The 18,057-nt window shown below is 41.8% G+C and overlaps 1 protein-coding gene across 1 annotated transcript; it reads left to right on the top strand.

The window, feature by feature from the left end:
• The first annotated feature begins 6,715 nt into the window (after positions 1 to 6,715).
• LOC139759909 (uncharacterized) lies at positions 6,716 to 17,136 on the top strand. Its single transcript, XM_071682501.1, has 6 exons — positions 6,716 to 6,916; positions 9,921 to 11,054; positions 12,193 to 12,302; positions 12,868 to 12,968; positions 13,283 to 13,422; positions 16,993 to 17,136. The coding sequence occupies exons 2-6, from the start codon at positions 9,944 to 9,946 to the stop codon at positions 17,079 to 17,081; spliced, it is 1,551 nt and encodes a 516-aa protein (XP_071538602.1). The 5' UTR covers positions 6,716 to 6,916; positions 9,921 to 9,943; the 3' UTR covers positions 17,082 to 17,136.
• Positions 17,137 to 18,057: the final 921 nt, after the last annotated feature.

Genomic DNA, 18,057 nt, shown 5'->3' with positions numbered 1-18,057 from the left:
TCAAGGGTTTTACGCTAGACATTTTCGAAATGAACAGTATTGCTTCTAATAGGGTGACACTGGTGCTTCTTCATGCAGGAGGTTACACCGCGTGAAAAGTCACTTTGGGGAGGCTGTATCACTGAGAGTGCAGCCTTGTGAAAGAACTCACTCCTAAAGGAGTCTGTACTTCCCTGTTATCTGAAGTAGCGCAGTCTTGGTTTGCAGGAGCCTTTAGAGCTGGGTAAATTGGTCGCGGGGTAATTGGAAGTAAATGAATAACACGGCGACCAAGCCTGTAGACAGTGAGCACTGTGTTAAGATACCGTTTAGTCGTCTTTGTGACATTCAGTTAAGCTGTTAAATGAAGTTACTTTTAAAATATCTTCTTTGCATCGTATTTACTGAGTAGGTATCGGGAACTGAGAACATTATGATATATTTTCCATGGTTATTTCAAGTATAGATGTGTTTGAATATCTTATCTTTCAATTTTGTAACAAATAGCTTTTGAGTTAAAAAAAAAAATCCCCTCAACAATTACCTTCAATTTTTGGTATTTGTCTCAGAAAAACATTCTTTAAAAACTCATTTATAAGAATTATTTCTCATGCTGAATACAAATCTGGTGTTGAAATAACGTTTAGTCGTCTTTAAGACATTCAGTTTGCATCGTATTTACCGAATATGTATCGGGTACTGAAAACATTATATAACATATTTTCCATGATTATTTCAAGTATAGAAGTGTTTGAATATCTTATCTTTCAAATTTGAAACAAAAAGATTTTTGAGCTAGAAAATACCTTGAATTTTAGGGAATTTTCTCAAAAAAAAAAAAAAAAAAAAAGATTTCCTTTAAAAAAAATTCATTACATAAAATGTATTTTTCATGCTGAATACAAATCTGGAGTTAAAAATAATGTTTAGTCGTCTTTATGACATTCAGTCAAGCTGTTAAATGAAGTCAATCTTAAAATATTTTCTCTTCCTTTGCATCGTATTTACTGAGTATGTATCGGGTACTGAGAACATTATGATATATTTTCCAAGAATATTTCAAGTATAGAAGTGTTTGAATATCTTATTTTTCAATTTTGAAACAAAAAGTTTTTTGAGATTTTTTGACATTTTCTTCAAAGGATTGACTTCCTCAGGTGTCTGCAGACCTGACTTAAAAATAGAACGGTTACAGGAAGAGGGAAGGATAAAATACGTAAAGGTCAACTATGGTGTGGCTGAGCTCTACACATGGATAGCAGCAGCCAGACACATGTGGCAGGTCCAGTTCAAGGTAGGGTGGGGCATATGCAGACAGTTGACGATAGGAGTGGGTCCGGCCGAAATAATACCTACAGAACAGAGAGAGGGAATCACTAACGGATGGTTGGTGAGAAGCGATACGGAAGAACTGATATAAGGTGGAAGGCATAAGATTTCACTCAGGCTAAGAACAAGTAGAAACATCATCAGAAATATGCGGGCAATATTTCACACTATGGCGTATGAGTCCCCTGTAGATTCGGAATAAGAGTTCGCAGGAAAGATAACTAGGGCAGCTGTACAGCACCCTGCACCCTCCGGCTTCTCCGAAGCAGATTTTACAATGTTCATCAAGTGAGATTTCCAGGACAGAGAGGAGGGCATGGTTGTGAACCAACATGTTTTCCAATTATTTCAAGGTCGAATTTATTTTGAGACTGGACAGTAGAAAACGAGTGAGCATTAGGAAGAAAAGTCATGGCTGAATTTAAGGTCACTACTTTCCCCTTCCTCGTGGTGTTAGTCACATGGGCTCTAGATTTCTAGGATCATTAAGACCGTCAACGTCAAATCATAACTACCCATCAAAAATCCTTAAATACTTTCATATGTTCAAGACGATTCTAAAACCATGTACGTTCTCATTGCATATGACCCCTGCTTTTGTTAATGGATCGAATAGTTTTCTGGTTCCTTGGACTTTAGACCTATCTAGAGGCAAGGCCATTAGCATAATTTCAACCAGCTATCGTAAAAGTTCCATCACCTTCAGGTCTTTATGATAATGTTAACACTACATCCACACGTACATACAGCCCTTGCTGATGGATAGAGTAGAGGTGATTTTTCACACGTAAGAAATAAATAAACATACAAATATAAAACTGGAGAAATACCTAAGTTTTCTAGCTTTTCAAATGAAAAATATTCATCTACTTTATAAGAAGGACGGAAGGGGAACCAGCCGACAATAGTGAACACTGTATGTGTGTGTGGAGTGTTGACGTGGAGGGGGAGGTGGCGCAAGGGGTGTTTGCACGGGTAGGATGCATCAGACAGGAACAAATGCGTTGAACATGTGGTGAACAGACCAGCACACGTGTATTACACCTGTGCTGCACCCTTCTACAGGTCAATAACTTTGAGCGCTCGTTATTCATTTATAAATAGCGATTCGGTCACCTGGAAGATATTAAGCCGAATTGTGTTCGTTGTTTTCTGGCTGATTTTCATGTGTTGTTATAATCCGTATTTCCGTCCTGTTTATGTCTCCAATTATGTTCATCTATATACTGCTTGTCTGAAGAGATGTCAGGATTATATCTTTATATAATTTCATCGTAACAAACTTTGAATTTCTCAAATTCTAGCGAAAGAATACGAGTCTTTTTTGCGCTGTTTTGAGCCCGACGGTACGACCTTTGGGTATGATGACATGGTCTTTGGGCTAACCCTTAAGAATCAGGTCAGCCGTCTTTAGGGAATCATATGACTGATAAAGTTAAGCGGATAAGCTGTTGAAGTAAACGTGTACCTTGTCCCGTAGCAGTACACATCGGATGAAGGGATACTGGTTCGAATGGTTCAAAATTGTACGTTCCCTGTTCGTACCTAGTTCAAGGGGACAGCTTTACACCGTGGAACCGCATATCTATAACTCATTTCTATTGTGCAGGATTCTGAATTTCCAAATAATTTCATCATTCTATTCATTTTTGTCATACAGCCATTATTTTCCTCCCATAGACGAATTTTACTGGCTCTCCTTTTTATCAGCGTCCATTTAATGACCAGTAACTTTACCAATCCCATATAGCTTCAACGTGGATAAAATGACCATTATCATGATTCTAAAGGAATACGAGGATAAATTATGATACTTCCTTGATATTCTCTCCATTAATGTAAGTGATTCAAAAGCTTCTCTCCTCTCCTTGCAAATAATCCCACTTAATCATGTCACCATTTTTGACATATTCCGTTGGACCTTCTCTAAAAATGAGTATCTCCTCGTTTAGGGAGACCTACCTGGTGAGATAGCCTTTGTCTTGAGACGAGCATAACTGTTTCTGAGCATCGCCTTATTTGCGTTTAAAGGCACTTTTGACGCTAAGACGAGAACTTCCTCTTAACATCCCATTTGATATGATTTATCGAGGATAGGTTTGGCATCCAACCCTGACCTACCTAGCAGCCCTGTGCCTATTTCCCCTCCTGATTACCACACACACACACACACACTTGTCTTGAGTTGAACTTCATATTCTATCTTTGTTCGCAGGTTATCGTACTCTGTGTCCCTAACCCCTCTCATATGTTTGGAATTCAGTTTAAAATACACACAAGTATGGTTCAATTCCCTCAAGCATATCATTCGCAAGGATCATAGATAACAGTGAGGCCGAGGAACTCTATTTACACTGTCTGATAAAATACAATTGTCATCGTACGAATTCGTTATTCGTAATACTACTATCGCGTTGCGAGATCTGAGTTTTGCACATGTTGCCCCATCTCTTATATATATATATATATATATATATATATATATATATATATATATATATATATATATATACCTTAACGTTATATGGAGGCATAAGTACACATCTCAGACTACCGCTGTTTGTGGTTACGCAGAGAGTGGAAAGTCACTTCCGCGAGGTTGTATCATCGTCTGTTCACCAAAGTCAATTACAGTCTCGTCCAGGAACGTCTTCGTTCGAAGAAGTCTATCATTTCCCTACTACCGGAAGTAGCGCTGTCTCTGAAGCTGCAGGAAGCCCAGTCAGGGAAAGGGGTCCTGATGGTTCGATATTATAAGATACACACGTCCCAGCTTACGCCAGGTGCCATGTATTGATCAGCCCCAAATAGGGAGGATGAACAGCTGCGTTGGCCGTGAGCCAGCTAACCATGCTACTGTAAGCGCGCGCGCGTGTGTGTGAGTTTGTTTTATTATCTATTTGATATCTATTTGTATATATAAGGGGGGTGAGGAAGCATCAACACGTGGAACACCATCTGAATTTTCCAATGCTGCCTACATCTACATCCTCTTCACTTACCTCGTTCCACGGGTCCTTAACTCAGTTGCTTGAGAACTGCTCCCTCTCGCCCCTTCGTACACTTTCCTAAGCTAACTTTAGGCAAGCGCACTTATTTTGGGTTCTCTTCTGATTTCAAGGACTGTTCTTCTGTTCACGTCATTTTGGTCTCCTTAATGTTCATCTATGGTTATCATGTCTCTCCTTATTCATCCTTTATTCGATGGTTCTCTCTCTCTCTCTCTCTCTCTCTCTCTCTCTCTCTCTCTCTCTCTCTCTCTCTCTCTCTCTCTCTCTCTCTCTCTCTCTCTCTCCGTCCTGACTGCTACTAGTCAGTTCTCGTTTCTCTCTTTCTGGCATTTTTTGGACCCATTTCCAGTGGTTGTTTGTGACTCCTCACGCGAGAAGACCAGACTCTTCTGCCATACTCGTTTGGCTCGAATACGTAGTATATAATCTTACCTCATTTTGTCCACGGACCTGATGGCAGCTCCGACATTAACCAAATATAGAGTTTCTTTCTCCCTCATTGATCCCTCGCACGTACCAGTGACTAGATCCCTTGCACAGACTCTTGTGGTCTGTTTCCCTCAGGACAATACTCAATCCCTTGAGGGTTTAATCTCTTCTATCGTCACGGCCGCATTCTTCCAGAATCATATTCCTTACCGTTTTGTTTCACCGCTTTAAACATTTTGTTTAGGTCTCTTTGCAGGATTTTGGCCTTATTTTTTCTTACTCTACACGTCCTTCATAATTTTGGCATCATCAGCAAACGTATTCAGGCTTGATCCGCGGTAAGTCACCTACATAGATTAAAAACAGTAGTAACCACAACATTACGAGTCAAGAATCACCCTTGCCCAGCTTGAGGAGGCTCAGATAAGCTGTCAGGCCATTGATACAAGCATCCTCTAACCTCACTTCGGATGTCTAGCCTCATTAGCAACCTTCTGTTGGGAACAGCATTACAAGGCCCCTCGAGTGGTCAAAGAATGTACAATCCATCTAACCACACTTGTTTTCTATGGCGTTTCTAACTTGCTCATAGAAATCCAATAGACTCCTCTAGCAAAATCCTTATACTAGGAATCCACATTGTCTACCACATTTAAGCAACCTGTGATAGTCAAAGCAATCCTCTATCTGCTCCCCAATTCCTTTCTCCACTACTTTGCAAGCCATACTCATTAACAATATTGGTCTGCAGTTCTGGGCTTCGTCTCTGCCACCTCTCTTTCTTATAGAGTGGCAAAACACTGACTCTCCTCAGTAGTGTTGGAACATTTTCCTCGTTGACACCAGTTATAACTGTAAGATCATATGTGATCCATGAGCTATTCATGTGGCTCCAACCCCTCCGTGAGTTCCATTAATCCTAGTAGATTCCCTTCATTAACCTTTAGAGTATCGCCACATTCTCCGTTTGGTAGCAACGGGATCCAAATCCTTAAGAGTGATGCGTTTCCACTTCTGTGGAACTCCACGATCGCTGGGAAGAATGTAAACAACACGACCCCATTACCCTTGCATCTATGGTACGTGGGAGAGTCAGATAACAGACGGCCCCTTGAACGATGTCTAAATTATCCATGTATAACTTCTATCTATCCCTACTTCTAATCTAAGTGGATGAGGTACGGAGAAGGCAATAAGAAGGCTCTCTCCCTACCTTCCAGCAATGACAGTCCACAGGGGATAAATGGAAGAAAGGCATGCATTTGTAAAGAAAACCTGCATGGAATTTGACCAGAGAGCGCGAAAGGGAAAAATTCTACTCTCTGATCTTACAATACAATACCATCCTCTGCTACACCACAGTTTGTTTTTGGGTCTGGAATGAGTAAAGGAACTATTGTATACATTTTATATGTATATATTTCATTGCTATTGCACTTATTTTGCAGATTTTTTTTTCTTTAGGATTAGCAACATTTTACGACAAAGCAATACATATGTCTGCAAAGCTATTTTGGTTATGTTAGGATAACATCGTTTAAGCTTAAGCTTTATTCCATGTCCTAGTTACTGTATTTTCTTCAAAACCAAAATGATCCTTGTAAATTACGTTGTCGAATTTGTTCAGAAGTGAGCAAATTTGTATTAGGTCAATATGATGTCTATATTTCTTAGAATATTCCTCGTCTCTACTCGCGCGTTACATTTCTAACACCTGGACTCGTTTTGTCGCACGGCTTTGTACTTATTCTATTTCTTTTTTTCCCCCACAATAGTTGTAGCTTTTGGACTAGACTTGTTGGGTGAAGCTGTAGTTTTACAGAGCAGAAGTAAAAAGTGATATTTCCTCAGCAGCAGCAGTCACCGACACAGGTGCCATTTCCCGACAGCGACGATTTGTTTCGTTTTCGCTGCAGCTGCTTCACGATAAAAATCTACAGAGGCCCTTTACCGCGGTCGACGTCCACGTGTGTGGCTGCACTCAAAAGCAAGTCCGTGTGCGCTGCATATTGTTTGTGACTCGTGGACCGGTGGGAATAAGTGAGAGACCTCCATAACCGATAATGTACTTGTGCTACTTGTCTGTGTTATAGATTCAGCAGGGAGCGTCTTCAAGATCGCAAAAGCCCGAGACTTTGGGAAAACGTTCATGTGATTCTTCTATTGAGGTGAGTGCCAGGCGTATGACAAAAGACGCTTCTGTCACTAATCGCATGGTCTTGGGTTCCATATCGTGCATTTTATGCAAATGTTGTTATACTACTGTCAACCAACAATCTTCACGTGTGAAATCGGATATGGCCGAGGAGTTGGTGAACTTTTTCTCTTTCTTGAAAAGCTGTACTAAGCGTCCGGTCACCAGCAGATGTTCCGTGATCGTAATACATTCATAACGGATGAGGTATTTCGATTAATGAAGGTGATTTATAAACTATTAATAAACATTTTATGAGTAAAGTAATGCGGATACTCACTTGAATGTGAATTACACATTTTGGGTTCACCATAACTCGCAAGCTGACCTCATGATACACATTACTAAATACATACTAGGTTTATTTAGGTTATGAGAAATGGCATAGGGATTCTATTACCAACTTGTTTCTCTTTCATATCATAGGTGAATTTAAAAATGGAAATTAATATATACGTCAGGATCCAAAACATTTTTTTTTCAAAGAATTACAAATTGAATGAAGTACATCACAAAGGCTAAAATGCTTACCTAAATTACTTCAGCTTCAAGTTGATGTTATGTGTACCGTAATACACTTCGAGGAGAATGCATTTTTTTTTTTAAATATGCCAAAATGCCATTCCATTCTTATGTCGTCTCAATAGGAGAAAAAATGGAGAATTTGCCTTTTCTGCACAATTTTGTTTTGTTGACAGTTTTAGCGGCGTTTTGACGCCTCTTGCATGTTAATTTGTCGATAATGAAAGACAGTAGCAAGCACGGCCCATACATGTCCACCCAGGGAATAATGAATGTCTCTTGATATGTATCAAAACGGTAGATAATCTTAGGTAATCATTTGATCTCGAAATACAAACTAAATCATCGTACACAGGAACTCTCATACTCGAACAACAGCAAACAAGAAAAAATCGACAGCCAGAGAGTGGATGCGTGCAAATGAGGCCATTTTCCCCCCTGATGTTGCCTCACAAAGGTGGGGAAAACGTGTGTGTGTGTGTGTGTGTGTGTATATATATATATATATATATATATATATATATATATATATATATATATATATATATATATATATATATATATATGAAAATTCTCTATCACTTTCTAAAAGAAGGAACGGGAGGAGCCAAGTAGGGAGTGCTCATACTCCTCGAGAGCTCAGACTTGGGTATTAATGTGCGTGAAGACGTAACCAAGAGGACAAGAGAGGAGAAATAGGTAGAATGTTTGAAGAAAGAAACCTGGATGTTCTGGGTCTGAGTGAAACAAAGCTCAAGAGCAACAGGGAAGAATGGTTTGGAAATGTCTGAAGTGTAAAGCAGGGGTTGGAAAAAATAGTACTACTCCTGAAGCAGGAGTTGCGGGAGTGTCTGATCGGGTGTAAGGAAGTACATTCTAGACTGATGTTGGTAAAAATGAAAGTGGATGGCGGGAGATGGGTTATCACTGGTGCTTATGCAACTGGTCAGGAGAAAAAAGATCATAAGATGCAAGTGTTTTGGAAGCAGGTAAGTGAGTATGTCAGCAGTTTTGATGTAAGAAAACGGGTATTAGTGATGGGTGATTTAAATGCGGGAGAACGGTAAGGTAGGGCATCTTTGAAAAGGGACGACTATATATACTCTCCCTTTCCCTTAAAATGGTATAATGTCGTCCCACGTGACCTCCCGCTCGTGGTGCGACCACTTCCAGTCCAGTAACACACACACACACACACACACACACACACACACACACACACCTGCGCTCGCGTTTCTTTGCTTTTTCTGGAACGTTCCTCCCTTGTGTTTAGACTTCCCTCTGTATATGAAGGTAGAGGTACCCAACGTTCTTACTCCGTCATTATAAATTCTACAGAATCTTTGATCACATTACCCTGGTTACTGAACCCCTATTTCCCCAGTTTACGTTACTCTGGAAAGGTTGTCGAGTTTCGTGTAGTTTCCACGATTCGTATCCCCTAAGAGGGATAGAAGATGACCTAAGCTGGAGGGAACACAAGAGACGCATCTCGAAGGAACTACTTCAAAGGTGAGTTGAGGTCACCAGTGGAGTCCCGTAGGGTTCCTCTCTGGGATCAGCAGTCTTGATCGACGTTATGTTGGCGGGTGACCCAAAAGGTCATGAGGCCCAAAAGGTCATGAGGTGAAGTGAAAAGCGAGGAGGAGGAGGAGGTAGTTTGCATCAACGTACAGGCGGACCATGACAGATTTTCAAAAACTGGCCCGATACACGGCTGATGAAATAGAAGCCGAGTAAATGTAATGGGGATGGGTTGCACTTAAAGAGGGCCTTCTTTCCCTCCACACTCTCCTAGTCTGCTTGGGGTTACGTCGTGACTGAAAAGTCACATCTGGCTTGGCTGCATCATTATCAGTTGACGAAACGCGAGTTCTGTCTCTCCAACAGACTTCTCGTATCAAAGGAGTTCACCCTGTCTCCCTGCTACTGAGAGTAGCGCAGCCTTTCTGAAGCTGCTGGAGCCCCCTAGGCGGGAAATCCTGGGGTTCTAGCCCCAGAAACTCTGCGAAACTATCTCTGGCGTTGTATAATGATAATGAAATATAGCGTCTGGAACAGACGGGGGAAAAAAAAATGGCCAAATTTACACACGAGGTTTCGTGCTATTATAAATAATATTTCAACAACAACCGTATGCACAACTCTGACCACTTCATAATCCCTGGTTCAGTCCATTAATAGCACGTCGCCCCTCATATGCCGAATCGCTTCAATTATATATATATATATATATATATATATATATATATATATATATATATATATATATATATATATATAATGGTCATGATTTTTGTATAAGCCATCAAAAAATGATTGCACACATTTCCGTACATTACAATAAACATTAGCATCTAAGAGTTATAACAAACGTTGCCCTTATCAATCAACACATAACAGAGATCCATCCATTCCAAGAATTCTAAAATGGTGACGTCTTATGTAATTTGCAGGTTCCCGGGCCGCCACTACCAGCATGAAGCAAGGACCGCCTCTTTACCTCATCCTGGCGTTCATCCTACTCCAGGTCATGCCGAGAACCCGCTGCAAGACGACCGGGAGGCTGGAAGAGGGTGACGCTTTCGAAGAGAACAGAATCAAACACGACGTAGGAGAAGACATAAAACAGATGCTGAGGGAGCGAGCAGAGGTCCGAGACAAGGATTCCGAGAGTAAGCGCTCCGAGACGAAACTGCGGGTGGATGACGACCGTAAGAGGTCGTATAGCGGAGTAGAAATAACTGAAAACGAACAGAAAACGATGGACAAGGACAGTACACCAACAGGAAAAGAAGGAAGAAGTAGCATCTTAAAGAAAACTGAACTGAACAAGAAGTATTCCGAGAAAGATGGAATGACAGGAACCTATTTAAAGCGAGCTGGAATAGATGAGGAAAGCCCTGAGAGTTCCAGGGTGGATTCATTGTTGGCTGAGGGAATCCGGGAAACGGCAAACCGTCGTAAGAAAGTCAGAAAGGAAACAAAGTTCGACTATAACGATGAAGATAAAGATGTCTCAAAGTATCCAACAGACAGAAAGAAGAAAGTTTCATCGCGGAAACTGAGGAGGACAGGAAATAAGACGAGAAACAAGACAAAACGTAAGGGAAAATTAGGCAAGAAGAAAAAATCATCACAGAACATAGAACATGAACAAAATAAAAGTTATGACAAAAAACGTGAGGTGAAATCGGGCAGGAGGAAAAAATCATCACAAAAATCAAAGAGAGGAAAACAAAATACCAAAAGAAATAAAACAAGAATCAGGGAAGAATTAGGTAGAATGGATATCTTATCACAATCAAGAAAAAACGAAAGAAACCGAAACATTAAGGGAAATGAGACAAATTCTAAGCAAAGAGCACCAGGAGAGAAGGCAAAACAAGGTACGGAAGACGATTCAAAAAAAGCAATCGAAATCTTAGGAGATATGAGGGTTGCTTATGACGGAAATGAGACGCGAACACAGGACGAAATCATGCAGGAAACAAGCGACCAGCAGAAGAAAATCAGAGGCTTTACGACCATTAGGAAGGGAAGAAAGGAAAACAGTAACAATCAGCAAAAGAGGGATTTCAACTTCCAGTGTAAGTTTTCGATAAGAGTTCTAATAGGCTTTGATCTTGGCTAGGCTACTCGTCAGTTTCCGGGGGTCTGCCAGGACCCAAGGGGGTAAAGAACTCCCTGAGGGTAACGAAAGAAACTTTTAGATAGGTGTAGACTTTAGGGTAAATGAAGTAAGGAAGAGGAGATATACAGAAGACACTGTGAGGGGAAAATGTAGTCAGGAGAGGGACACAGAAATGGCATAAGGGAAGAGCGCTTTTTAAGCGGAGTAGACTCAAAGAAAGAGGCAGAGTTAGAGAATTGATACATATCGAAATGGGGGGCCCCAGTGGGTAATCCATCTCGTTGCTGTTTCCCGCCGAATCGAGGTGGCGCCAAGAACAGACGTCTACGCCTTCAAGGAAATATCCTGCTTGTTTTCTTCCTCCTTTCCTTATTTTCGATAATAATGCAGGAGGGAAAGATTTCCAGCCCCCGCCCCTCTTAGTCGCACCCTACGACACCAGGAGGTACGCAGCCAGTTTTCTTTCTCGCCTCTCCTCAGGGATATAGGAGAGATCATCAACATTAGATTCATTCTCTTGCTGTGAATAGCTGGTATAGGAAGTTATGTCAAAGAAACTTCTCAGTACCTAAAGAATTGAACGTGGAATATTCGAATCACACATGGGGAGACATTTAGCTCAACACCCTTCATATAACACAATGTTACGCTCTCATTCTACGCTTCAACAAATAATTGCAAAGTCTTAAATACGCAATAGACAAACACGATGGCACTACTTTATCATCTGCGTGGTGATATACTATCAGTCCTTGTTACTTTAATTAGAAAAATCATGAATTGTCAGATTCAGACGATAGTAGACATACTAACTCACACTCTTATAATGTGTTCAGCTGGCTCGGTACAGACTCTGGTCCAGTGTATTATATAACCTGGTGATGATACGTCCTTACCAAAGGAGACGCTTCAACAGTATAACCTCAAGCAGGCGGAGTCCGGTAACACCACAGCCGAGGTGTTCAACAGCAAACATAAAACACGTTACACCCAAACCAATTCTTGTATCAGACGACACAGCCTCAGGCTCTAACCTTTCGTAGCCTTGCACCTTTCGCTACACGTTTCATTCCACTGAATGTTTACCTTTGCAGATTACCAAGTGTCGACGTGTACGAAAACTTACACTGTGGCCGTCGGACGACCCTTCCTGCTCACCTCGGACGGAAGCAGAAAGAGGAGGAAGTGCCGTGTCATCTTTAAGGTCAGGTTATGGTGCTGAGACAGAGTAACTTTCAGCTAAATAGTTCACTAAATTAGTCCTATACGATGACCTAGACTTTGACCTTAAAGGGTCAGGTCAAAGGCCAGGTCATCACTGGAAAGGGTCGTACCATCGTATTCAAGGGTCGTAACGTCGTTTCCAAAGGGTTCAGCTAATGGAATCACATGAACATTTGCCCTAACGTTTTTGTAAGCTAAGTTCGTTTAAGTTTGTACTTTACCTAAAATAACTTAGCAATGACCCTAACGTTTTTCTATTCTATGCTAGGTTAGGTTCGATTAATTTAGGCTTGTACTATAACCTAACCTAGCTAGGTAGGCTAAGTTAGCTTAGATTAATCTAGCTTTGTACCTTACCTTACCTAACCTACGCTAGCTAGCTAGGGTGTTAGGTTAAATTTAGCTTTGTACCTTACCTTACCGAACCTAATCTAGCATGAAATATGGTGTTGGGTGACGAGATGCTAGAATATTCCCATGATCCAGCTAATGTCTGACCACGATTACAGTCTTGTACTTATCCCAGGGCGTTGTTTGACCTGCAGGCTCCCAAGGGTGGGTCGCTGAAGCTGTCGTGCCCAGTGATGAACTTGGCGTCCAGCGGCTGCAAGAGGGAGAAGCTCTTAGTGAAGGCGGACGGCCGCAGGTTAGGACCCACACATCATCTTTCATGACAGTGCTCCCCCCTCCTCCTGACCATGTTGGATATGAGCTAGATCACCTGAGATATATAATCCAGTGAATTATCTCTCTCTCTCTACTTGCTTGCTTATGTGCTTCTGAATCACAACTTTGCTTGTCCTGTGGGCACTGCATGCGCCACAATATTTCTGCATTCACGCATATCTAAACAGACGTGATGGTGAAACAAACTTGCACATACATAAAATCAACCAATGTCAGTAGATTCACTACCTGTGGTTATGGGTATCCAAGACGCTAAGGCATTGCTGTTTTCAGGTGGGAGTTCTGTAAGAATAACAAGTTATTGGTTGAGACCTCCGGCGAGATGCTGTCCATCAAGCACCAGAGGAATAAGATTCGCAAGAAGGATTGTACCGGCGTCTTCATGTGTGAGGTGACGCTACTCTCGAAACAAGGTGAGGTCATGGCACGACGGGCATTCAGGTCAGGATGTGGAGGGAGGCGATGCAGTGTCTTCATGCAGTGCGTCCGTCTTGGGGGAAGGAGTACTGTAGATTGTCGGGGTTGGTGTGGGAGGGGGGGTTGTGGTGTTGTGATGTGGTGTGGGGTTATGTTATGGTGGGTGGGGATATGTGATGCATGAGTACTGGTGTGGGGAGTAAAGTGGTTGCTCGTGAGTAGATGGATTCCTTTAATCCAACGATAGGTCTTCCATGTTCTTGGCCAACAGTACCTCGGATTCTCCTGCTACTTTTCTTCACGTTCCGTTATGTTTACATTTCAGTTGTCACTCCTACTCACAAAGCAACTTTTTCCGGATCTCTTCTTTTTTTTTTTTTTCTAAACGGACCTTACAGGCCTCAAACACCTCCTCAAGGCACCTCTTTTGATATGCCCCTCCTTACAGTCTATTTTCGTATAGTCCAAAGGGCATCTCTCTCTCTCTCTCTCTCTCTCTCTCTCTCTCTGGGCACACGAAATAAGGATATACAGCCGATGGTATTCTTCGTCGTGTTTTGAGGGAATGTGCTTCTGATCGTCCGCCTATGTTACCCTGCCTGTTTCGCCTCTTTCCAGAAAATGTAACTTTTCCGTCCAGGAATCATGACGCACTGTAAACAAAGAGGCCAAATGGTCTGCTACAGTGTGAACTCCTTTGTACTACCTCCTCAACACCTATTTTCTTTGAAGCGCAAACACCTTTTTTTTTTTCAGTAACCCAAAGAGAAGAATCAAAGCTTGAGTGAAACCCGTAACTTAGCAATAGATAAGGAACGATTTAAAGACCGATATCATATGACAAAAAATTGAAATCCATGGTATGCGCAGCTTCAAGGGAAGCCTCGATACAGTCCGTCTTCAAAATGCTGAGTGGCAAGTACGCTTAATAAATACTATCCTTTTTTTTTTACGTGTTAGCCATTTCCCGCGTGAGCGAGGCAGCGTCAAGAACTTAGTTGCTTGCTTTGTTCTTTCTTTTGGAAAGTAATGCAGGAAGGGAGGATATACAGTCACCCGCTCCCGCCCCTCTTTGTCGCCTTCTACGACACGTAGGGAATACATGGGCAGTATTCTACCCTGTCTCCAGAGATAAATTAGTCGCCTACTTCGACGTGCAGGGAATACGTAGGCAGTAATGTTTCTCTCTATCTTCAGGGATAACTAATCTACCTTCATGAGTTTAAAGCATTGTCAGACCGTGGAGAGCGATAACTAAGGAGGGAGGGAGGTAAGGGAAGACCTGGGTTATTCCATCCAGCGGCACCTCCACATACACACGAGTTGCACCTCCACATACACTCGAGTGGTACTTCCACGTACACTCGCAGATCTGTGCGTGCCTCTGTTCAGGGCGTCTTTTAACATGCCAAGTTTTGGATCCATTCCTCCCCAGAAGGCCCGTCCTCCTCTAATCAAGTACCCAAGAGCAAAAATCCATTTTTGGCCCCAGAATGGTATGGCCCATTTCCGTATACCAACATAAATCGTTGTATTCCTCGTGAGCTCTCTATTATCACTGATCTCCACGCGCATAAATATGCCCTTCTGAAAATCTGCCCTAATGGTGAAAATTCCTTAAAAGATGCCCCTTGGAGAGTCTTGTCCCATCAATAATCGTAGTTTTGCATCGTGTGTTGGTCAATATGAACTATAATCTACAGGAAAAGTGAGTCCATTCCAATGGCTCACCTGTGGACACAGTGTTTCCATGCTCGCGGTGGTGGAAAAAAAAAAAAAAAAAAATAGACGTTTTCAAGAACAGGGTACGCTGAGGAGAAGGGACGTGACTTCCGTTGTATTACACAACGTGGCTTTGAACCTGCATGTCTGAACAAGGAGGTATTATAAGAAGCTGCTTATAGTGACTACAAGCTATACTTTGGTGTTGATAATGGAAACGAGTTACAGTATGTATAATATATTCGTTTCTCTGAACCTCATTTGCCAATTGGGCAAGTCAAAAAGTATACCTAGTGTGTTTTGTCTTTCTTTTCTAGAATTGGACATACTGTAGGATTTGGTGTTGCTGTGAACACTAAGCGTAACGGCTGCTGCTGCGTGGGAATGAGACCTTTACACTCAATTGGACTTCCTTGGTGCAGCTGTTAGCATTCCTGACCGTGACGCATTCATGGGTCGAGCGCACGGGTTCGAAACCTGGTTGCGGAATTCGATCTACAGTCAACCCAGCTGTTCATCCACCTCTAAGAGTTGGCTGATAAAATGGGTACCTAACTCAGGTTAGAATATCTTTCTATATCTATCTATCTATCTATCTATCTATCTATCTATCTATCTATATATATATATATATATATATATATATATATATATATATATATATATATATATATATATATATATATATATAGTTAATGAGATGGCCACGATTAGGGTTTCAGTTGTCTGTACCGTCTCGGATAACGCAGAAAAACTAGTTGCTGACATGTCACACTGTTACGCAATGGCCCCACCTTTGTCGACTTGGAACAAATTAGAATCTTGTTTCTCTTTTGTTTGTGGTCTGTCGGTGAGGAAAGGATCCGAGATTCACAGATTATCTGTACAGTATAGTGATCATTTCTGCCATAGTGGAGCTTACAGTGTGGACGTTTTGCGTCCGTGGCAGTTATGACTTTTTTTTTCCCCCTAACATTTCAATTCATCTGTACATGCTCCACTGTGGTCAGTTCAAATCCCTAAACTGCACAGTTAATCTGTGAGTTTCAGACCCTTTCTCGTCCTCAGACCACACACACAAAAAAAAACAATGGCATCGCGCTGTTCTCCTTTGGTGCAAAGGTTCGGCCATGAGTACAGTGTGTTGACAATCCGTCAACTTGAGTGTATAGGTCTCATTCCCAAGCAGCAGTGACCGGTACACACACATGTGTGGTGTGAGGTGGTTTGATCGAGTAAGTAACGTAAGGGTAAGAGAGATGTGTGGAAATAAAAAGAGCGTGGTTGAGAGAGCAGAAGAGGGTGTTTTGAAATGGTTTGGGCACATGGAGAGAATGAGTGAGGAAAGATTGACCAAGAGGATATATGTGTCGGAGGTGGAGGGAACGAGGAGAAGAGGGAGACCAAATTGGAGGTGGAAAGATGGAGTGAAAAGGATTTTGTGTGATCGGGGCCTGAACATGCAGGAGGGTGAAAGGAGGGCAAGGAATAGAGTGAATTGGAGCGATGTGGTATACAGGGGTTGACGTGCTGTCAGTGGATTGAATCAAGGCATGTGAAGCGTCTGGGGTGAACCATGGAAAGCTGTGTAGGTGTGTATATTTGCGTGTGTGGACGTGTGTATGTACATGTGTATGGGGGGGTTGGGCCATTTCTTTCGTCTGTTTCCTTGCGCTACCTCGCAAACGCGGGAGACAGCGACAAAGTATAAAAAAAAAAAAAAAAAAGAGTAAAAAAAATCTATAAAAGGATTTAATGATGAACAATGTCACGTCACTATGATCAAGAAGTGAATTTGTGACCTATGATATAACTTTTGACAATGTCCTTCACTATCATTTCAGTCGGAAGAGATAGACAGCCTTCAGGCAGTTCAATCGTTGGCGCTCCAAAACTGTGCGACACAGAGTACCCGTACCAACCCGTGCCGTAAACATTACACAAACAACCTCACAAATGGTGGACTACACTGAATTTCAAGATGCATAAATTTAGTAACTGTGATGGATGACGGAAGCTTTAAGCAATAAACATCTCTAAAGAATAACATCCTTGTTTAATTTTACACTAGTTAAATAACACATGAACATTGTGCTAACTTGTGTCCCATCGTTGACTCGCTCTAACCTTAACATGAAACATGACCGGCAACTTAACACAAAAAAATTTTATGCATCTTTTTCTTTATACTTAAACGTACGTCATTCCGGTGTAGGTCGGAACAAAACCGTGCGACACATCGTATTGGCATGTATACATACCAATTAAAACGTCGAAAAGCTACGTACATCCACACAGCGAAACTTAAAGCGTTCACATGTAAACAAACAGGCTCACTGTCACCCGGTGTCTGCCAGGCCCTTTTTCCACCCGGCGCGGGTTGTCGTTGGAGTCAAATTTAAACTGTTCATTATATGCATTAAAACGACATCTAATAATACAATGGACTAATAATTTCATCTACGAGTGAGGAAAGAAATAAACCATGAAAAAGGATTAATCCACGAAATAGTATCCTAAGGACTTAAGCACTTTGAATCGTAGTCTCTTCTCCGATCATCAGTATGGTCTCACATAAGCAAGATCTACTGGTAACATCTTTTCCTATTCCAACGTCTGGTTATCCCCTTTGACGACGTGGCATTGCGTTCCTGACCGTCGAGCGCAAAGGTTCGAATCCTGGTTGCGGCAGTCAGTCCACAGTCAACCCAGCTGTTCATCCACCCTTCGGGGTTGTTCGAGAAAATGGGTACCTGGCTCAGGCGAGGGTACATATATATGCGTTAATGGGATGGCCTTGATTAGGGCCTTAGCTGCCCGTGCCGTCTCAGCTAACATGAAAGAAAAAGAAAGTCTTTTGGCTTTCTTCCTTCAGTACCTTCTTCTCTGGCAGATATTTTTCGCTACTA

This window comes from Panulirus ornatus, chromosome 3 (genome assembly GCF_036320965.1).
Source record: "Panulirus ornatus isolate Po-2019 chromosome 3, ASM3632096v1, whole genome shotgun sequence".
NCBI lineage: Eukaryota > Metazoa > Arthropoda > Malacostraca > Decapoda > Palinuridae > Panulirus > Panulirus ornatus.
The sequence above is the reverse complement of the archived record's forward strand: the minus strand, read 5'-3'. Positions and strand labels throughout refer to the sequence as shown.